General features: G+C 39.0%; 1 protein-coding gene across 1 annotated transcript in view; it reads right to left on the bottom strand.

The window, feature by feature from the left end:
- Positions 1-1,111: 1,111 nt before the first annotated feature.
- The window catches only part of dcc (DCC netrin 1 receptor), a 339,659-nt gene continuing 316,679 nt past the window's right edge, over positions 1,112-24,091 (bottom strand). Inside the window, exon 29 of the mRNA XM_039615624.1 lies at positions 1,112-10,131. Within this exon, the coding sequence (XP_039471558.1) occupies positions 10,042-10,131 (90 nt within the window). The 3' untranslated portion in view covers positions 1,112-10,041. The remainder of the gene's footprint in view (positions 10,132-24,091) is intronic.

The following is a 24,091-nucleotide window of genomic DNA, read 5'->3' as shown; positions in this document are numbered from 1 at the left end:
CAGTCTGTATACAATAAAACATCTTTCAGACTCAAAAACCAAATTGTTATTTGGCTTATTTCTAAGTAATTCATTACGCCACACCCATTGTAAGGATTCCCCTTCAACCAAATCCCAATTTAACATCTGATAATTAGTATTGAAGAAACTAAATGAAATATGTTCATAATGTCTTAAGAAGAAATATATTGTTCTTTTTGTGCATCTTTCATGCATACAAAACTCTGGATGAAGACTCTGTCTCTGACCTCCCTTTACTATTATTTTGAGTTTAATAAATTGGTCAAAAGCAGACAACAGACTGATAGCACTTTTGTCAATACTAGACAGCCAATAATATCAAGTGAATAATATGAGGTAAATTCCTTAAATAGCATAGAGAAATCTCATATGTTGGCAGCCTTAAATAACACACAGGTTTAGCCTGAGTGGCTGGCTGGCATTGAATCAAATTTACAGGCTGAATTATTGTTTCACTCCATTCCTCTAGTGGTTTGTGTCATATTTTGAGCTGTCTACTTTCCATTTCACTCTGTGGGTAAGTTTAGGAAAAGATCAAGGTTTAAATTAAAATATGTCCCTTCACAACATTAACCCTGCATGCTGGGAAAAAAGCTAAAATGTGATGCCAAAGGATGCCTTGTGGGCATTGAAATGTGAAAACTAATAGTGAGAGACCTGACTTAGTGTTGCCGTAACTCTGTCACCACATCAACACTCTGTAAGATGTCCTGGATCCCCTGGAGGATGCTCTGTAAGATGACAGCAGCTCTGACAAAACACAGATTTTTTACGCCAGCTGAACCCAACAGGTTTTCCTCAGCATATTCCAGTTAAGGACAATTTCCTTTCTAACTATAGCCTGATGGATAATTCTGACACTAACTGTATAATGGGCTATGACAGACTCCCCTCGAGTCCTATGCAGCCTTTCCTCATGCATCAGGTTAAGTAAGGTGAAGTCTCGCCCTGAAATTCTGTATTTAACTTTGTTGTGACTCGGTTTTTAAGTCTCCGTAACATCTATTATACACACATTCAGTTGTGTGGTGAATAATCTGGCACATAAACAGGGGTTTTGTTTTTGTATCAAAACTTTATTTATCAAACAAAAAGAATGCACCATTGAAATAACATTTCTATAAAAAAGGACCATGGGACTGTTCTACAGTGCATTACAAAACCAGCAATTGTATACAACATTGTGGATAGAAACTTCGCTTTACTTTGTCTTCGTCATCATCATCCACTTTCCCCCCTTCACTCAAATGAACAAAATGTACACTCTTAAATATTGCAGTCACTAAGCTAATTTGGTTATAATGAGTCTAGGCTTGGACTTTTTTTTTAAAAGGATGAAGTTGAATGTATTTACTCTGAATCGTCCATCTGTCGGCTCCTCTGTCCAACAATGATGTTCTGGAAATGAAGTAATTGTCTGTGTGAGAGGAGATAAGAGTCGTTTTAATTTGGTCCCTTTCACCCTGAAGAGATGAGGTCCACATCATTCGTTTTTTTTCTACTCTATTATTTTCTTTTTGTAAGCTGTTGGCCTCAAACTGTCTGCCATGGAGCTGACGGAGATGGTTTCACACGGCACCAGACCTCTCTCAGTCACCACATCCCTGACCAACTTTATTTTTTCTCTTTTTTAACCCTCCCTTTTTGTATTTTATTTTTTTTCACCATGTAATTTGTCCCTTTTTTGATCCTCAATGGTTCCCACGCAGGAGTGAATCGCCCAAAGAAAGAAGTTAATGAAGTCGAGTTTCCCTTTGAAATGTGGGAGGTGAGCTGAGCCAGTTTCCACCTTATCAAGTCTGCTTGGTGTTTCTGAGTTTCACACAATTGACACTATACTAGTTCACAAGGAGCCTTCACTCGTACAGGACGAGGTGTTTTCACGGGGCCTTCCCGGTGTGTTTCTGCCGGTTTTACTCCATTAACTACAAAGAGCACTGGTTTTTCTTTCCTGCAGAGCATCAGCTTTTACTCTGATTTCCTGCCTTCCAGGCTGCCATTTAATGACACCTTTGTGAGCAAAGATATGCTGAAGTCATCCAGAAACGCAGCTGAAAGCATTTAGAACACGCTTTGTGGCGGTGCATTCAGAGACACTCAGACATATGAGAAGTAGTCATCATATGTGCCTTAATAGAGAGATGTAAAGTTTGACTAGTAGTGCTGGTCAGTATTAAATGATCTTTTATAGTTAGGTGTGAGGTATCAGTCTCCAGATGAGTATCAGTAATCAGAGTAATCAGCCAACCCAATGATACCTACTGGAGAAGAAAAATACTTTTAAAAATAAAGGGGATCTGCAATTGTTCTACTAAAATTGAACTAAGGAGTGTGAAAACATCATGTGGAGCTTTACTTGTCCTTAAATGATTATTCTTTTTATAATTTCATATTGATTCCATTTGACACATCGGTACGTCTCTAACAATCAAATCTGAGGGAACACTTAACGTAAGCCAACATCTGTTTTTTTTTTTAATGGAGTCAGTTTTTTTTAAAGAGAAAAATTGTCATTGCAAGAAGAAAAATCTGAGCACATGAAAAAAAACAGTTACTGAGGTGGAAGATTTTTATTCTATAGATGCTATTGTCTAATATCTGATGTCTGAGTTTGTCCAAAGGCACTGATTGTCCTACTTTCAGCTGATTAGCGTTGACTCAAGCACACCACAAAGTTAAATCCTGCCCATAATAACTGCACTCTGCAAGCTGCTTTGGAACTCACCTCCACTGCAGCTTTAATCCATGCTGTATCTTGCTTGACTAGTGTCATATCTGCTGTTGGTACCAGCTGCTCCGTTCTTGCTGCTGCTCAAGAATGCAGAGCCATACAGCCAAATACAAATTACTCCATTTAATAGTGAACAGTTGCATGCAGCTCAACTCAAGCTTCAGTTTTAATATCATGACGAAACACACTCCACGTGAGCTCCACTTAGGCGCCTCTCTCTTGCCCCAGATTTGGATTTCCTGGCTCCAGATAGTGGGCAAAGAATAAAACTTAAATGTGACCCTATGGCGGGTCTGCTGTAGCTATGAAGAAGAACTGCATAGATGCGATCGGAGCCCCACCATCCAGATTTCAGACTGACAATAAACACAAATCAGAGGTGACTGCATCTCCTCGGAACGAGCTATCACGGTGGCAAATAAAATGCTTCGTCAAGGAATACAAATAAGCAAAATATAAAAAGAAATACTGAAAACTTTTAAGGCAGTAACCTAAAATAAGAAAAATAAAACACTGCTTCAGTCCTCTTTTTTCATTTTTGTTCTTTGCTAATCTAAATGCACATTTGCAGAAATATCACATGGTTATAAATAATAGAATTAAAGAGCACTCGAAATAAAGTAATAATAGTAATAATATATTAAATTTGATTATAAAAAAGTTACTTCTACTCTAGTGGAACTGTACACTGTAAAAAAAAATGACTTTTTAAAAATGTAGTTCTGCTGCAGCAATGTTTTTCTCCACAGTAAAATACACACAAAGTAAAAACCCAACATCTGGCTGTTAGGAGGTGGGGTGAGGGTGGGGTCAGACTCTTAAAGAATAGGTCCTTTTCAGTCCTTAGTCTCCCTTTTAGATTCCTGTGCACTGTTTAATTCACACCTGAAAAAGTGAAACTGTGAATTTTGTGTTGCACTGAATGATAAAATAAGATGATGACGTTGAGATGATGGTGGTTCTGAGGCTGTTCCAGCATCAGATGAAGAAACACTATTTCAAAAAGCAATATTTTGGGATCTTTATGCCGATTGACTGTAAATCACATGGTTTAGCTTTACATTTTCTGAATATGTTCAGATAAATTTACATCCCCTTTAAGTAGACGTTTATTCTAACTGCCACAAATGTAAGCTTGCTCTTAACATGTTGTCCAGACAGTCACAGTGTCTGCATCATTTTCTGTCTCTCAATATTTTTTTCTGTCAACTAGTCCTCTAACCTAAATGACAACGTTGATAAATTTGAAATATAACCAGAACATAAAAACATAGTTTTTAAACCTATGTTTTGTTGGCTTCAGAGATAAAATAAACTTTAGGAAGAGATTTGGCTTAAAATAGTGCTAAAGCAGCCTGACATCAGAAAGAATTGCCACTTGTCCCCATCCACAGTCTGACAATGCCTCCACTCTAGCTGATATTTGCAGGAGAGGAGATTCAATTGTGTGTAGTCGATCACTAGGAGCCAACCTATCTGCCTCAATCTAATGTAATTTTAGGTCCACCCTGACGTGTAGACATGCTGACATTTTGGTTCCCCTGAATAATATTGATGTATCTTCTATATATGGATCATAGTCCTACAGTCATGGCCAAAGGTTTTGGTCATGACTGTATAGTTAAATCTCAAAAAGCTGATTTTCACACTAGAAATCAACTGAAACCAGTCAAACAACAAGTTGTAAATTAAAGTAAAATATGTCTGAAACCTGAAAAATGAAAAAACAGGTAGAGTACCGGACTGTCCTACAGCTGTTACATGCAGATAATGTAAATGAAACTAATATCCTTGCAAGTATTGGGAGAATACAGGCAGAATTTCTCCCCTTGGAGTTTCTTAGTTCCTATAACTAAAGGTCAGCCAATACAGGTAAGTTTTCAGGTATTAAGGCAAACATCACTGCACAGCAAAGCCTGTGGATCCTAAAGTTTGGTTACTGATGGGAAAAAAATCTCTGAACAAGCAAAAAAAATCAGCTTCTTTTATATATCTGGCCATTGCCCTGTTCTAAGTTAAGTAGGCAGATTTCCATAAAATGATCTTTGTTGCTGAAATAAAAGGACATTTAGGTTGAGACTGAGAGGAAATGGTTTGTTTTGATGAACGTTTTCTGCATTATGAGTCACTGAGTGAGCCATTTGGGGGTACAGCATCTTGCACTGGAACATTCTGATAGACACGTTTGCCGTTCTGTGGATCCAAGCTTTGATATTTCAAGTACAGGACGATCCCTGCCATCACTGGATATAGTACATCTGATGTGTCTGCTGTGTTTCCCGGCAGGTGCTGAAAGGCTGCATCTGTGCTGCCCAAAAAAAAGAAAAGAAACAACTTTTCTTTTTTAGTTTCTCCCTTTAAAGGGACACAGGGCTTTTGGGATAAGCCCTCAGCAGAACAGCGCTGTCTCATCTGGTCCCCGTGTGTCGACTTTACAGGAGGAACAAATTAACATAACACAGAGCACATTTTAACATTTCACAAAGACTTCAAATAAAGTGACTAAATATGGAGAAAGAAAAATAACACTGAAGTGAAAAGTATAGCTACGGAGAATGTCTTATTTATCTCAACGATGACAAAAACTCATGCAGGCGAATGACTAAGGATAAGAAAAAGTTAGGTGTTCTCTTTAAAGAACATTTCAAGTCACATCATTGGTATAAAGTCGGATTTTTGACAGCTAAGAGGAAAAACACCTATTTAAAGATTTAATCAGCTGCTTATCCGTGCTACTTTGAAGTGTTTTATCTGAGTCCAACTGATTTCTCCTTCTAAGAGTTACCAAATGTCCTACGTAAACGCTACAGAGTGTACAGGTCTTTCATGTATTAGCTCGTGCCTAAAAAACTTTCAAAGGTTTCAGCCCAACTGATTATTTTCAAGATCCTGCATCAGTTTTTAGACTGATTTCCTTCCTTCCAGGCACCCATTGGTTTCAGCTCAAGTTTATGAATTTCAAATAGTAGAGACTTCAAAGTGGAGGGGTTTTTGTAGGCCTGATACCTTCTGCATAGAGTATAGCAAGGCATCAGACAGACATCTGGAGACAAACCCATCGTTATGTAACAGAAGTATTCTTGATCAGATTAGTCAAAGTATAATTTGAGAAAGCACTTTGACCTGATTTGGACTTATGAAGGGGTCTATGAATTGAAAATATACAAAACTAATGGCAGTTGGAAACCAAAGAGTGGACATAAAAGATGGATGTTTCTTATAGGTTGAAAAGTGAAAACTAAGTGCCTTAAACCTGCTTTTTTTGTGCTAATGGCCATCAAAGACTCTGACCTCTGCCCAACTTCGCACTTGAAAACCTCAGTAAACACATTTCTAAGGAGGTTTTGAAATCAGTCACTAGTTTTGTAATTTGTTTTATATAGTTTGGTGTTGATTTTGTAAGTTTGGGTTCAATTCAGTGTAAATCGACATTAAAGCAGCACATGCTGTAGGTAGTGGCGAATCCCTACTGCTCCTTGTTTTCAAAAACTAAGATCACAGTGGCCTAAGTGATGAGCGTGACGACTTAAAACGAGAGACAACCTCAGTATCTATCTTTTGCATACAGTCTATAAATGGAAACAGCTGAAATTTACAAGCCATTTCTAGGAAACTCAGAAGAAACATTTATGAAATACAGATAAATTCTGCAACACTGATTAAAATAAAGTTGCTCAAATGCAGAGTGTGATGGCTGGCTGATGGATCCACCAGTTTAAAGAGTCCTAGTACTGCTTAACTTAATTTTTTTTTTTAACTTTGACAATTTTTGATTTAAGAGCTGTTTTGTAAGTTGACTTAAAGTAACCTGTGCAGTTGCTTCCATTTCCACCGACACATCATCTGTCTGAGTCACTGGATCAAACCCGACAAGTTGGCAGTGATACGAGGGTTCTGGAAACAATGTCTGCAAGCTGACTTTCAGAAATGAAACAAACAAACGTCTGCCAGAAAGGTCCAGCTGGATGGATGATAACTGGAAAAGAAGTACTTTTAAAAATAGATGTGATTCACATTTAATGGGCTAAAATGTGCAAATCCACTAGTAAGAGCCGTTAACTTTAATAATTCCTTCTTTTCCTACCTTTTTGTCTTGTGTCAACAGGCCATTCGATTCAGAATTTATTGTTGAGTCTGATTTTCTTTTTTTAAAATCAAATTTTAGTCTGACCCCACAGCACAGGATTGTTCCGTCTTTACAAAGCTCTGCTCTGCAGAGAGGAGGGGAGGGGAGGAAGAGCAGAGTGAAACAGGGATTTTTCTCCGAGAACAGGCTGATGAGTTTGATCCCCTCACCGTCCGCCTGCCAGCGTTCGTTCACCTTTCATCCCCGCGCTCGTACTACCGAGATGTTACCTTTCCATCCCTTCTGTGCCCGGGACTTTTCTCCGCCGGTGTAATGGCCCAGCGAGCGTGAGCTTGAATCATAATATTTGAAACTACGTTATAATGAATTCACGGGCTCATTCCTCTGTGCCCTAACTCGCACATACAAACCACCCCTGAATATCAATTCATGGCTCTGCCTCTCTCTGTCTCCCTCAGGCTTTTTCCTTTTATCACAGAAAGATAAAGGTCTGTAAATTACAATATGGAGGCTGGGGTGATGGAGTCAAATACAGAGCATACTGATTGCCTGTTTTTTCTCTCCCAACTGATTAATGAATCATTAGTCATTTTGAATTCCTGGTTTTCTGCAGACAGACAAAATGACTATCCTTACCAGTCGTTTAGCCAGGTGTTCAAATGTGATTTTTTACAGGTGGTGTAATTCCACATACTTCCAATTATGTTGTAAGAATGAGGGGTGATATTTAGAAAAATAGATTGCTGCAGCAGCAAAGAAAGAAGTGAGACCTTCACAAAAACTCCAGCGCAGAACAACTTGTTAGGATTTTTTTTTTTTTTTTTTTTACAGTGTACACCTTATTCACTGTCCTAATGCCGCTTTTCACAAATAGGATTTCTCTTTCAGAAAGAGAAACAAAAACATCCCCACCCATCTCATCTCCATCAAATTCTGAAAATCAGGTTCTCTCGCCTGCTGTCAATGCAAATGCAGTTGTTTTAAAGAACGGGAAGGCAGATATTCTTTGCACTGATGCAACAGAGGACACCTTCAACACTATCGCTACAGGTTTAAATTCCCTCTTTGCAATTTGTTTCCTCGGTCCACCTTTTTTTAGACAGCTTCTATTAAAACTAAAAATGGCACAAAAGGGCTTCTTTATACCAGTTAACAAAGATGTTTTGAATTAAACTAACTGTCTGACATGTTCAAAGGCTGGAGGTTATCATATTTCACTGCGGTTAAAGTAGCTCTCTGCAGAAATGTGGTTAAAAAAACCTGACTTAAAAAAACTCAGCTCTGACAGGACATCAAATGTAAAAATATACTTTGAGGATTATGCATTATTTGTGTTGATCTTTTTGTCACATTTTCTCTTATCGTTTTTTGTATAAAAACAGAACCCCCTGAAGAAAACTCAAAGCGAAGCTGACGGTTTTGCCATTGCGATCAAGGTCGACAGAGGTACACTCGTGTTTGTCTCATGAAAAATAAATATGGATTCATCAAAAGCAAGCCCAGATACAGCACACTCACCTCCAGCCAGACACTGTAAAATGGCACAGTCGAAAAATAAACAATGACAGAGATCAGTGTCATTATCATCATCAGTGGCTGCCCCATCATCTCCAATCCCAATAAAAACATTAATAATGAAGGTAACATCAAATCTCAATGTCTTCCATTTTTGACAAGAGCAACACAGCACCCTGCTGTGGTTGGTTTGTAGCTAATTATACATACAACTTAATGACGGAAAACAAAATTATTGTTTTGTTATCTGAGAGTCGAAACTGTCGTCTTATGATCATGACGCAATTACCTTTTTCTCAATTTTGGTAGTGCTTATTATGTTTTTGATAGAATAACCATGATTCAGCGAGTGTCCTTCAAAATGCATCTTTGGAGAACACGTGAACTAGTGTCCCAAAGACCAACAACACTGATATTCACAGACTGTAACCCTTCTTTAGTTCTCCAGACAACAGGGGCAACGCTGCACTTTGCGACTAACATGTTTAGAGTGACTGAACATACGTTTGACATGAACAATTACTGTTCTCTTTGTTCCACAATGGAATTGATCATCTCGAAACCAGCTCCACCTTGTTCCTTAAATCTTATCTTTTTCACCCACTTCAAGTCCATTTTTAGGCCAGACTTGAACAACTAGCGAAAAATAAGTTACAGTAAGCTTTCAGAGATGAGAATTTGGCAACGACACAAGTCCTTGTGGGTAAATACTGGACATTTTCTGCGTTAGGGAGAGTAAAGGCTTGGTCAGGAGCAGCAACCAACTGTGGGAGTCTAAAGAGGTTTTTATACAGTCCTGTAAGAAAAAAAGTTAGTAGAATCCAGATCCAGATGATTCAGACCGGACTTTACAATTTTAATCTCAAGATCCAGAAAGTGGAAGGGTACCGTGGGCTTGGGTGATGTGTGTTTCAGTCAAATCATACTGTTTTGTGTAAGACAGAAAAAGACGGGGAGAAAAAATGTCGTTGTGAATCACCTCGCTCTGTTGTAACAGGCAACCTTGAATCCACATGAAAAAAAAAAAGTTTTGCTGAAACTTTGGTGGCTAAGGATGTGTTTTCCATTTCTCACTTAGGTTTGTCTTGCATTTTCAAACCATATGCACATCCTGTAAATGCGCAAAGTTGGAATACCCAAAGAAAGACAAAAGACAAAAAGGAATGGCGATAATGAAAAATAAGTGAGGTACAGTCACAGTAACTGAGTTGAAGATAACTCAGCGGAGGAGGATGCTAATAAATATCACAAATAAGAGAAACAGGAGGGATCTTGTAATTTTGTCTTCTTTTTTTGTGATAATCCTTTCCCCCTGTTTCATTAAGTCGAGGCGCTAGGCATTGGGTTTTTTTTAGTTTTGTGTTTGGGGTTGAGGGGTCTAAAGGGGTTTCAGTTTAAACTCCTAAAGATGCCCCTCAACACTGGTCCTGTTCTTGATGCTGTGTGCTGTAGTGTTTATCCTCTTTTGAATTCCCTTTTTCCAATCCCGGTCCCAGTGGATAGTAGCCAAGACCAGTAGAAACCAAACAGACTTAACCCAGCACAAACGGAGATCTGATTCCACAGAGGCATCTTTAAACCCAGATTGACCTGTTGGTGCCTTGAAAGACCAGACAACAGGTGACATCGAGGCTTGAAGAAGGGTTCCAGACTGGGCCATGATTCGGGGCCGGGCCGGGCTCAGAGGTTAGAAGGCGGAGCCTGTTATGGCATTGAGCTGCTGCATCAGTCCTTCTAGACTGGCCATCTGCTCTGACAGGTCATCTTGCTCATAAATCTGAAATGAAGAGAAATAAAACACAGAGTTTAATAGCTTTATAAAACCATGGGCTGTTGTGTGTCAAAACTAATTACAATAGATACAGTTTGAAGAAATGCAATCAAGCTATAATTGTGAACCAACCGATGCACCACTGAATTTACTTATTGCGGGTAAGTGTGCATGAGGGAGATTCAAGCATATGTATTTCAGGCTTGAGGCAACACCCAAGCCAGAAACCCAGAAACCCAACCCAGGATCGATCCACTGTATTCTTCTATTCTCTTAAACTACATTCACACTATGTCTGTGAAGGTTCTCAGTCATCCAGGTCATCGTAGTCTAAGGAGCTTGAAAAGAAAAGCGAAGGACTAAAAGGAAGCACTTAAAACATGTGGTTATCCTAATTGGGCGTTCATAAAGTCAGCAAAGATGCACAGAAAAGAAGATCAGACACCAGCGAGGGAGGACAAGAAAGACAGACGCAACAACATTGTCATCCCCTATGTAGCCGGTGTATCAGAGAAACTCAGGAGAGTTTTCTTCAAGCACGACATCCCAGTGTACTTCAGACCCAGCAACACACTCAGACAGAAACTGGTTCATCCCAAAGACAAAACTCCTAAACACAAACTTAACAATGTGGTGTATGCTGTACAGTGCAGCGAGGAATGCCCAGACCTCTACATTGGAGAGACCAAACAGCCACTTCACAAGCGCATGGCACAACATAGAAGAGCCACCTCCACAGGACAAGACTCAGCAGTCCATCTGCATCTAAAGGATAAAGGTCACTCTTTCGAGGATGCCAACGTTCACATTTTGGACAGAGAGGACAGATGGTTTGAAAGAGGAGTGAAAGAAGCCATCTATGTCCACTGTGAGCGACCATCTTTGAACAGCGGCGGTGGTTTACAACACCAACTGTCTGCCATCTATAATCCAGTTTTGAGATCCCTTCCCAGACGCCTTAACGCCCACTCACATCCTGGGCCATCTGACCTCAGGAAATCACATGATAGGGTGGGGCTAGGTTTCACAGTGAGCTCACCCGAAACCCTGGCTGATTGTGACCCACACCCATTTTCACACCTTGGCTCATGTGATTAGGTAGAGGATCATCAGGGGGTCCTTTTGTCCCTCTTTGGGCGGGACACTCCCACAGGGCTTAAATCTGGGACTCTCCACCATTTGACCCTTAGAACTGAAGAAGCTTCTTGGATGAGAGGTGAAACGTCTTCAAGCCACTTAAAGACTGACGACAAGTTTGTGTATGAAAGCATGTGAATTTTTTTGCTTTCAGTAGTTCAGTAGTCATGTTGTGACGAGTCCAGATATCAGTTTGATCATACCACCAAATTCTATTTAAATTTTTTGTAAACATTTGCTTCTTCGTTGGTAGTGTGACCAAATCAGTCAGGGCTCCTGCACTTCATGCTCTCATAAACAAACATCCTAACGATCATCGTCTGCCAACAAACCAGAAAACAGTTAGGCTTTTGTTAATTACCCAAAGATTAAAACTTAACCTCCTACAATCCGAAGCAGCTACCAACCCTACTGAAAGTTAAGCAGCTTTTGAAAAATGCTATTTTCCAGTTTCAGTAAACTTGATTCCAAAAATGCTTAATAATGAAGGGCGATAAATAAGCCTGGACTTTATTTTCTGCTCTGTTACAAATATAATTTTTAACAGTATGTCAGTGACTGACTACATTTCAGTTTGGTGTTAGCATTGGTTTCATACTGAAATACAGAGTCATGTAATTTGCATGCAATGTGCTCACAAATGCTTGTAAAAATGGCTGAACTACTACTGAGCCAGACTTTGGTAGCACCAGTGTGATTACCACTTCAGCTGACAGCACTGTTAGCAGCCGTGGAAGCGAGACATTCTGTGGGGCGTTATGGGTTTTATTACAGAACTATGTCCCGAAAGCACACTCTTCATGGGGAGGCTGAGTATGGGCTACAGACCGACAACTCAGCACTAGTTATGTAAAACCCAAACATGTGAAAATCATCCACTTGTCAACCAATTTTCATGTGGATGTAACCACTTTTTTGACCTGCCAGGCGTACTGCGGCTTACTTTAGCTCTACAACCTAATATTGTAAATCAATCAGTTTACTAAGACAACAAAAAGGAGGTCAGCATATTTGGACCTTCTCTCTGAGCACAGGAATGCTACACATTTAGGCTGTGAAAGGACATAAATCACACCTTTTTCACTGCTGAAAAACCATTTCCCCAGCCATGCCTTTAAGAGGCTTAACGTGTTTCTTCTGCACTCTTTGATGCATTCATTCATTTTTGAGCGAGTCAAATCGCACAGTGTCGTAAGTGGCTGCAAATACCTAATCTATCACAGTGAACCTCATGTCTGATTTTGTTTCTGTCAAGAGTTCAGTTATTGTTGCCTGGCAGTGCAGTGCAAACTTTTCAATATGCACTTATAACTGAATAAAATAAAAGGTGACTCCGTGTTGACTGTGATGGATTATCTATCAGCAGCAGGTTTCAAGTCTCTGCAGTCTGACTGATGTGGAACCAATGGCTGCCCGAGGGAGGGAAATCAGAGTAAAAAGTTGGACAGCGATCAACAGGAATTCAAAGTTCACAGGATTTCTAGTTAATGGGCTTAATCAAGAATAAAACCAGCAATAATGAGCTTAGCTAACAGTTCTCCCCCGAGACGACTGCATCAAATGTGTTAGAGTTGTTGCTGTCACTGGTCTGCAAGTGTTTCCAAGGATGGGACACACTTATAGAGTGAATGGCTTCACTTAAATATCCTGCAAATGTGTGATCACTGTGTAATGGCCTGTTCTGTCCGGCTATACAAACTGTCACCTCTCAGTGTGCCAACTTAAGTGCTTCATCTGTGTGCGTGTGTGTGTGACAGTCAAGTGCTCGTCTCTCACAGACACACATTCGTGTTATATTGAGCGTGGCCTTCATGCAGAGTTTGTCCTTGCAGTCGGAAAAAAAAATTCAATATTCTCCTCAGTGTGCTGTGGAAAACCGATAAAGGCCCTGTGGAGATATTTCTCACACTTTAATCGAAAAATTTTGTAAATGTACAAGACCCTCAATATATACTTGTAAAGAATTAGTGTTGTATACAGTCATTGTGTAAGTCTTTCGTTATATGGCAGCGACTCTACAAAAATATGACTGCAGAGCTCCAGTGCATATGCTTGGCTTTCTCAATTGACCCCCTTAAGTCACATACAAGTAGTCAATGTAATCTTTAGCAAACTGCAGATGGACAACAGATTTCTTTGTCTCCTTCCAGCCCTATGATGCACACCATTGTTGTGCATTCTGTTCTCCTGACAGGGGAATCATCGACATTAATATCAGCCTCTGTGTTATAGAGAACTTTAGTTTCTTAGAAACTTTTGGGGTTCCTTTGTGACCTTGCAGATCCTCCTGTGGAGCGCAACAATGCTCTTGAAATTCCTTCATCTGCACACAGTCTGTCTGTCAGTGGACTGACAGACAGAAAATCTTCAAGGACGGTTTAATAATCCTTCCCAGCTAAAGAAACCCCACCAACCACTCTTTTTATGAGGTATTCCAAAATTTGTCATCGCCTGTGCCATCATGCGCTTGCTCACACACATTTTGAAAGGTATCAGATCAGGTAATCACCCCCTTAACTGCAAACATGCGACTGTAATGTCATCTTCCAATTTACTGTTAATTCTAATTATGTACAATATTGGATAAATGATCAGGTCTGCTTAACAGAGGTGGTGTGCATCATCTTTGTGGGCTTGTGTTCGGTCATATTGATGCAGAATCTGAAAGCTTTCTCAATTTTTTTCATACAACATTTATTAGGTTAATAACACATACGACACACCAAAGCTTCGCAAGCAGCCGTATTGTGTGAGAAAAAAAAATACTATTTAATATTTTACAATCACTTTAAATCTGCTCATTCTGTGACTGATTAAGGTGATCAATTAGATTTTGAGATAATTCTTACTGACAAAAAATAAAAAAGTTTGATTTGTATGATCACACAAAAAATAGTGGTTTACTTACAAGCACAATAAAATAATAAAGAAAACTTTGGGGTACACTGTTATTGAAAGTAATGCTTAAATATGAACTGAAAATGTTGTTTCTCTTGCAATTATACTAATTTACATTTTTGTTTAGACTTTTTTTATTTAAAAGTCAGATTATCCCCTGATTTCCTCTAACCTCAACTCATCTGCAACCCTGATGATGCTAATCAGCATGTTTGGCACCTTAATGTAAAATATAAAAAGGATGTCAATAATTTTTTGTAAAATGTAATATTACTTTTTGTGGGATTTGAAAGGCCTGTGCAATGCAATATTTAAAAATATCAAGTCAAGTTAAAAACTTGACTTTTTAATTATTATTATTATTATCCTTTTTTTGAGGGGGGAATTAAACTTGCTGATCTACAGTTAAGCATCTCTCATGAGTTCGGTTCAGTTAAAGAGTTTAACCTGAACAGATGGAAACATGTTGGGTCAACTTTCGACTGGTTTTCTGCCTCGGGACAAGTTAACACCCCCTCCAGTCATATATAGATTTTTTTATACTGCCTCCATTTAAAACATCAACAGCAGTAAAGAAATATCCAGCAGCAGCAGCAGTCCATATACCAGTTACCACCTAACTGACAGTCCTGTGACATCAGAACGTCAGAGTTTTCAAAGCATAGAGAATTTAATTTACACTGAAAGCTGCGGTAATGTTTATTTTTAATAAAATGAAATAATTTCAGGTATCGTTGCATAATATCTCACATCCTTTATTTTATCTTTCATTAGCCGCATTCTGAGAAGGGGAACGTTGGTCAAGTAAACACACCTTGAAAAATCTTCTGATGCCAACAACTGATGCAGTTACATCATACACACTATTGAAATGTAAGTGTTAGTAAATGTGATTGGGTTAGTTTTACTTGATGTATAGTACATCACACAGCGTATTCACGGATTTCACTTCTTTACAAATATTTACTGTGTAGTATTAGCTGCAGTGCCAAACATGTAAAGAATCTTGCTTCTCAGTTTACAGTGAAGTGAAATGTCATTGTGCATTTGTTCCTACACAGCTCACAGCTTCCTTTGAGTAGTAAATACATCACAGAGTTACCTAGGCAACTGAAACCTGCAATATCTGCTAGTGACCACCTGTCAAATTAAAAGTAATGCAGGGCAAGTGGATTGCTTCGTGTGTAGACAGCCCTTCAGGGAGCTGCTGGGCAACTGGAATACATCCACTGATGGTTAAAGCCCTTGTATGCTTCCTTGTGTTTTTACTGATTTATTTCATTTATTGATGATTTTTTTTAATTTCCTGATGGATACTTTTGATTTTGTTTTACATTCTGCATTTTTAGGGTAACTGAAATATTTCAAAACAAGAATTACATAATCGCTGATTCACAATATCAAGAAATTAGAAAAAAAATTCAAATGGACACGCATGCAGAAGTTGCATTGCCCGCAGGGGGAGATAATATATTTAAAAGCCAAGAAGTCGGTAGTGAGCAAAAAACATATGAAGAACAGTCCAAGGCCCTTAATCAGCAGAAACGATTAACCTAGGCAGCTAATATGCATTTACATGTAAATGTGTTAATAATCTCTGTTTAAATGCTTTCCTGTGATTATTTTCACATTATGTTGATTTAAAGATTTAAAAGAATGCTGCTATTTGGGCAACCGTGGTTCAGGGAGTTGGGAAGCTCATCTTGTAACTGGAAGGTTGCCGGTTCGATCCCCAGCTCTGTCTGTCTTGGTCGTTGTGTCCTTGGGCAAGACACTTCGCCTACTGGTGTTGGCCAATGGCGCGATATGGCAGCCTCGCTTCTGTCAGTCTACCCCAGGGCAGCTGTGGCTACAACTGTAGCTTGCCTCCACCAGTGTGTGAGAGTGAATGAATAGTGGAATTGTAAAGCGCTTTGAGGGTCTTGAAAAGCGCTATATAAATGCAATCCATTATTATTATTAATAACAAACAAACAAAAACATTTGGGATATTTTTCAGATACAGAAAGTCTGTCCCCATCGAGATGCCTCAAAGAGATCTGAAAAAGTACTTCCACAGTACTAAAATCTTATCCTTCCATTCAGTAACAAAAACAATGCTATATTATGGATTTTGCTGTACTGACTGTGCCATGCTTGGCAACCTTCGTCTTCATAATGGCATTTAATAACTATAACAAGCTTGATCCAAGTACAAGGACCCTCCAGGATGGAAGGGGAAAGATCAAGCCCAGTTCTGTTGATAAAATATACTCAATATGCAAAATATGTCTCTTGTTGTTCAACTGAGACACCAAATTGGTGTCAACTGTTTTTAGTAATTGAAAAAACATGACAAACTGTTCTTTCAAATTATACTGAATGCAGCATGCCAATTGTGCATTTCATGCCAAATTAATTATGAGGCCAATCAATGGATACTGCAGGATAGTTTTAGTATATTCATGCATTGTTCAAGTTTCTCCAGATTTGTTAAAAAGATTTATCCTGCGATAACTAATTTGGGGGATATCCAATGCTGCTTCACCTTGTAATACTCTTGGCTTCTACCAGGCCTATTTTTCTATTGTCTATTGCTCCACATTGTCCTTTATATGAGCTTTGGCATGTATGTCTGCCAGTATAATTTAATCTCGTGGCTCATGTAGCTTCCTGTGAAGACAATTTTCCATCTAATTTAAAACACATTTTGGTTAAAATTAGCATTTAAATTATGTTGTTTTTGTTTTTTTTTGTAAAAACAGGCTTTAGAAAACTCCCTCACCAGGTTCTGTTCATTTTTAATCTCTCCTGCATAGCTGTTGAGCAGGTGACATAAATCTCTCTTGCTTGCTCTAGACATAAAGACCTGTTGTGGATTCACATTAAGGAAAAGGAAGGACACACTGCACTTGTAAGGTTGTCCTTTGTCAGTGTAACACACGCAGAGTGTGACCTTGTGACCTTCCACTTTTATTTCGAATGAGAACATAAAAGCTCATCTCAGAACTCAGCTGCTGTAGACTGCCCACTTCACATGGGCAGAAAATTCTTCTATATAAATCACAAGCAGGTGTAAAACAAAATCCTTAAAAAACCCAGTGACCTCTTGATCTCATCGTTGACCTGTAACAGCAGTTTCAACGAGCCAGTAAATGCTTCATTGACGGGATAAAACGCCCGTCGATACTCCATGTTTCTCTCTGATATCCGGTTATCCCTGTCGACCTGCTGACCTTGAATGAAACTCCTCTATGTTCTGTCAGGTATTCATCCCAACACAGCAGAGCAAGCAGAGCATATGCAAACCTTGTTTCACACTGACTTAGATAAATGCAGTTACATGTCTCCATGTCTCCAAGTATCCCACTCCCTTTTCCTGCAAGTTAGCAATGAAATGCAAAACGTGTTAAATGTCTTGTAGTTCTGAGTGATCAGGGAGACTTGGAGGAGACATAAAGATGCAAAGAGGCGTGGTGCCATTTAACAGAGCTGAATACAAAGGAGCTGATCGACAGACTTTCTGCTGCATTGAGTAAATGCCAGAAATACTGAATAAGCTGTTAGTAAGGAAATGTGGGTCTGAGTGGTATCACCTCTTTGTTGACTTATTTTCTTTCCCCACAGGACATTCAATAATTCAACAGTAAGAAGCAAAGAAGAAGTTCTCTTTTAATCATTTTGCACCTTCACCATCAGCTGTAACAGCCATTGTGGCATCTGTAAAGCAGGATGCATTGCATTATAGTGAATTGGGAGTGATTACAAACAAATTGTGCTTATGAAGGACAAATTCAAAGAGCCTGGACCGCACATACTAATTTTCACATTGAGATTAGATGCTACTAAATGTTTACACCCAATAACTGCCTGCTGAGGCTGTTGTGTGGCCAACTGGACAAGCAAAGTGACAAAGCTACAGACATCTGACCTGTTTAGAATGAAGAGATGCTTTATTCTGAAATGTAATGGTACCAGAGATACTGAAATTACATGAGCTAATATTTCTCTTAAACTGTTTTCTCAATTTAAACACTGGATATAGTGTCTGTCCCCTATTTTGAATCAAATATGGGTTTATAGCATTTGCAAATCATTTGTATTTCATGGATAAAAAGTCCACAATAACATAAAACTGGAAAACATGCTGAGCAGGTTTTGAAGGTAAAGATCAAGTGTTGGGAATATTTAAGGCCATGTGGTAGCATGGGAAAGTGCTACTTCCTGTAGATCTGGATTTATGTACTTCTTTCTATCATTTTTATCATTTGAATAGAAGCAGAGATGATCAAACAGGAAGAACTGTGGATAAGATGTCACTTCAGTGAGTTCAATAACGTATATGTTCAGTAACCGTTTCTGACTTTCAGAAACTCTAAAATTCAGAACTCTACACACAGAGTGAATAAAACTCAAAGAATAAAAAGTCTGAGGAAGTCTTTGGTGGTTGAGGTTAGAGGCCACTTGGTTCATTATGAATGTCCATGGACCATCTGCGGCCTGCTGTCCAGATCACACTGAGGCCAGACACTCATACAAATGTTCCTGTCACTTCAACAGACATTTCACTGAATTCCATTTAGTTCCTGGAGTCAAATTAGAGGAAATACCAACATGAAGTGTCTTAGTAAGGTGTTTTCATCCTAATATCCTGGGGTATGCTGGAATTTTTAGCTTTTAGTTTGTCTGTGGTTTCTCTTGCACTGACAGGCACCCAGCAGAGAAGCACTGCTGTGAACGGGTTTTTTTCAGGTAGGTCAAAATCAGTTCTGGCACTAGAAAAGCTTAAATATGCCTTGATTCTCCTAGTCCCTGCACTTTTTTTCAAAAGATTCCCCTCATGTTAAGTTTTGATGATGATCGTGGAGGAAAACTCTCTAACAAGTTGATTTAAAATATCCCATAGGTGTTTCATTGGGATTGCAATCCAATGATAATGAAGGTCACAGCACCTGCATGAAATGATTCAGTAAGCCCAGGTGTTTTATGCATAGATGCATTATCATCCTGTAACAGGACATCTTCATCATCATCTTCAAAGCTTGGTACAGATTTGCAGTGATCTTTGCCTCTAAGGAGATAACAGAACCCAAACTATGACAGCAAAGTTGTTCCTACTTTTGGTTCTCGTTTGAAAAGAGAATATCAGAATTAGATATCAGAATAATGAATAAATAAAAAGCAGAACAGAATATTTGTTTTAGATCCAGTTTTCAGGAATGGGAAGCAGTATAACATCAGTCGAGATTCATTTTTCATATTTTTGCAGATATGATAATTACCTTGTTAGCATCTTACACGTATTGGGTATATAGAAAAAGCATGGTAATATGTCTGGCAATCCAGAAGGTCAGTCTCATGGCTGATGGCTCAGCTGATTCCATTATTGACATCTAATTGATAAATCACAAACACTATTTAAGCTGCTTCTAGCTACCATTGTTGCTTTCTCTGCAAGCCACTTTGCGAGCCACTTTTCCCCTTCTTGCTGTTTCTGATTTAATACAATGTCTCTTTTCATTGGTGCCCGCTTGGTGCTGCTCTGGCTCCCTCAGGATTTAAATATACACACATGGAGGGCTGGAGAGTTGCTAGAACAGAGCCATACAGCCACACATCTATGTCACTGTAGAAGAAAAAACACACTGCTGAAAATACCTCAAAACCAAATTATGTATAGCTGATTTAAAGAATGATGCAGACTTATTTTTCTAGGAGTTGTGTTTTCAATAGAAAAAATGTGCTTGAGGCAAAAAAACATTATAGAAGTCCAATTTTATTCCGCTCGCCTTCTTTCTACGATAGTTTGCAGGTATAACAATATAATAAAAGCACCATTGTGCTGTACTGACATTAGTCACTCACCCTGTGTCACAGTCTATTAACTAGCTCTGTGTGTGTGTGTGTTTGATGGATAGGCCAGGGGGCTGATGGGAAAAGACTAGATCAATTACAGAGATAGAGCAGCAGATGAAGGGACAGACCTGCTGACCTTTAAGACCTCTCCCTCCCTCTCTCCCTCCCTCCCATACTTCCAATTCATTTTCTCCACTCGTCCTTATCAGCTTCTCTGCTGATTTGCTCTCATCTTTATCATCCAGTCTTTATTTTCTTTCCTCTATAACCTCCCAACTTCTTCTCTCCTTTTCTCTGTCCTGCTCCTCCCCTCCCTTATTACAGCATCCCTCTCCCCTTGTTGTCGTGGTAACCATCTCTTTCCCCCTGTCCCCCTCTCTTCCACATATTGTCCTCTTTTCTCCTGGTCTTCTAATCTTCCCTTCGTTTTACCTCCCTCACCTCTCTCTCCTCTATTCCTCCTCCTCTGGCCTCTCTCCTCTTTTCCTGTTGCCGTGGAAACCCCCCCCTCCCCATTCCTGTCCTATTGTCTTTGAGTCACATATGAATATTTAACAAGTCCCGACGTCCAATGTCTCTCCACATCATCTCTTGTCATTTATCTTTCTGCTTCTCCTCTTCCCTTCCTTCCTTCACTCTTCTCCTCTCCATCAGCCTCCCCATCTGTCACCCCGCTTACTCCCGAGTCTCCATCTATAAGTTCTCCTTCATCTACCTCTCCTTTCTTATCCTGTACTGTGATTTTAAGTCATCTTCTTTCTCCTTTTCCTCCTTTGTGCCCTCCTTCAGTCCATCTTCTCCTTGCTGCTCTGTTTACTCAATTTTCATTTCTCTTCCTCCGAGTCACCCCTTTATCTCTTATTACTCCCTCTTTCTCTGACACTTATCCTTTCCTTATTTGAATGCCTCCACCATTGTCTTTTTCATTTTGTGCCCTTTAAACCTTTCTTTGCCCCTTCTTTCACTTTCTCCACCTAACTTCCTCTGCCCTCTTTCTTCCTTTACCACCTCACCCTCACCACAAAGCCCTGCTTCCTTCTATATTCTTCTATTTTCTCCTCTATTTTCTGTTATTACACCCATTTCTTACTGAGGCTCTCCCTTTCCGTGTCCCCTGCTCTCCTTCTTTTCCCCTTCCATTTCTTTTCCCCCACTCGTCAGTTTCACTCACTAATGAACGCTGTTTTAGCCGAAAGACCACCGACACGCTGGAGGGAAGGAAACAGGTGTAGTGACAAATCTGCACCTGTGTGAGAATGTCTGTTTATTTCAACCTCCGTCAACCTTCCGTTCTATTTTTCTTTCTGTGTGCCTTGTTTTTAAAACCTGTTTCTGGTTATCTGCAGGAAGGTTTGCAAGACCCCCCTTTATTTTAAAATGATGAACAATAAACAAAGCTCATTTTTACAGTTAGTTTTTGAGGTGAGTTTGTTTCATAATTGACTCATCAAATCATTGAGTCATCAAATCAGAGGTTGATTAGAATAACTGTCAGCTTGTTTGCACCTTCCAGTATGGATGACATTCCCATATTAAACAAACACATGATGGAGGACATTAACTGACTTTTGAATCAAGCTGCAAGTTTCAGACCTAAAAGCCAGTGCAGAAATGCTAAGAACTGCAGTTCTACTAAAGGCCTCTCCACAGACCTCCATGTTAAACCATGAAACTTGGAAAGATCTACAGCTTTGGTTTCTATGGATAGTTGCCTCCTTCACAACTGCAGGATGGGTGACTCTATTCTCCAAACTCCTCCTATTCAACTGCATTTGTTTTTGTGGTGTCTACTGGATTAGAATTATCTCTGAAACATGTTTTTTTTTATTGTTTGTTACATACCATCCCGTAGCTTGCTTTTTGTTTTCAGGCTGCTGCTGGTTGTGTAACAGTGTGGGGGATATTTTCTTGGAATGCTGCTTGAGTATTCTTGCTGACCACGTCCATGCCTTTATGACCTCTTTTCAGCAGGATAATGCACCATGCCATAAAAACCCCAACAAATTGCTTTCTTGAACATGACAATGAGTTAACTTAAGTTAAATGCTCTCAGCAGTCACCAGATCAGATGTGGTGACACTATCACGTCGATGTGGACCAATATCAGGTCTGAAGGCAACAGAGAATGCCAGCAACCACATTTTTTTTTATGTCTACTAAAGCAAAGCACAACTACACAAGTTGTGCTTTACCACAAATTATCATTAATTTGTCTTACTCTATAATTTCCTATTTTATGAATTAATTTATTATTGAACGCATATCTTTCATCAGTGCATTTTAATTAAGTGTTATTGTGCCGTATCAAGAGGAAATACAGTGCTTGGATGAATACATAATTAATTGCATGAATATAGCAGTTAAGGTTAAGATAACCGAAACACCTTAAATGAAATCAATTAAATTAAATGTGATCGTCTCACTCAAACTTTTATTGTTGTTACATTGAAGGCGTGTCCTTTTTTTCAGTGCTAATTGTGGTAACTCTTACTTATTCATCACATTTCACTAAATAATTTTAAGGGATTCTGTCACCGTTTTAATATGTGAACTTTACATAATTATTTGTCACTCTGTGAACATTAGGGACACTTCCTATCTGCAACAGTTAAGAAACACACTCCGGACACAATAACACTGCACATAGAAACCTCCTGTTATTTGAAAAAGACGCTATCATGTCAGTGTGGACCAGATGACAGGTAACAGAGAACCCCAGCAACCACATCTGTTTATGTCTACTAAAGCAAGACGCTTTACAGCTCCTGTTCTATAGGAGAATTAGGGCAAGTTTATATATGTGCCGAGTTTATATTTAATCTTTATGGGTATGGTTTTCTATATTTTACAACAAGACTTACTGTTCATATTAACGGCACATTATATCAGCTATTGATGCACTCTGAGAAGATTGAAGATCTCTACAAAAGCAAGAAATTATGCTAAATTTTTGTTGTTGCAAACTGATAAAAATGACACTGCTGTACTGTGTAGACTATTAACTTGCTATGAAGCTACTTCACTGCAGTTTTACTGTCAATTTAGGGGTTCTAGCGAAATCTCCATACACAGTTTCTTACTATAAAATACAACAGCATCTCCTCATCGACGTTCCCTGAATTCTGTTGCTTTCCTAAACTGTGTGAAGATATCAGCTCTATTGCAATTTACAGTCTCTGTAATGATAATATTGATGACACATTGTACTTGTTGCCATAAAAGTGTGTTTCTCTGCAACGAAACATCAGAATCAGAATCACTTTTATTGTAAACAAACAAGGAATTTGTTTTTGTGTCATAGGGCAAAAAAAAAACAGTGGCACACAAATATAAGAAATAAATACACACAAAAGGGATTTAAGCCAACTACTGACAGATACAGAATACAACTGAGAAAATAAGAAATATGTAGCGATTATGAGCGGAGGGGTGGAGTGTAAAATATAGGTAGGACATGATGTGCAAAGTGCATATCAGTACATATCAGTCACACCTACTTCACAAGCTGAAGCACTGAAGCGGTCGGCGCTCTGCTCACTCAGCTCATCTGAGAGCTTTGCTGCCACTCACTGCTGATGCTGTGCACGTAGCATTTCAAAAACCACCTCTGCAAACATCCACCTGTAGGCTCTGAGTCAATATTCCCCTGGGGGGGGAAGTTATTATCATCACTCCCGATTCTCTGCTCCCTCCATGCTGAGCTATGTATTTCCTCATGGAGCCTAGATGCCAAATATCAAATCCGTACTACTTTTACTGCAGCTGCCGCTACTATATACCACATTACTATACTGAAACTACTGCTACTTGGTTCAGATTATTGGGTTCATCTCATGTAAAATAACTGGCTTATAATATTTAATCTTTCACAGAAGTTACTTCAGTCAATTTCAAACAAATCAGTACTACAGAAACAATAATATTATACAGAAACAATAAAATATTACCTGAAACAATATAGGAGAAACTGACAAAACAACATACAAAATCTGGCATTACACTGTTGCTGTAAAATTCCAGGCTTTTAGCTTTTAACTATTACTTTACAGTGAACTTCCTCTAATCTACAACAACAGTAAAATTACAATACTGTTCT

The sequence above is a fragment of the Oreochromis aureus genome, linkage group 7 (assembly GCF_013358895.1).
Source record: "Oreochromis aureus strain Israel breed Guangdong linkage group 7, ZZ_aureus, whole genome shotgun sequence".
Classification (NCBI taxonomy): domain Eukaryota; kingdom Metazoa; phylum Chordata; class Actinopteri; order Cichliformes; family Cichlidae; genus Oreochromis; species Oreochromis aureus.
The sequence above is the reverse complement of the archived record's forward strand: the minus strand, read 5'-3'. Positions and strand labels throughout refer to the sequence as shown.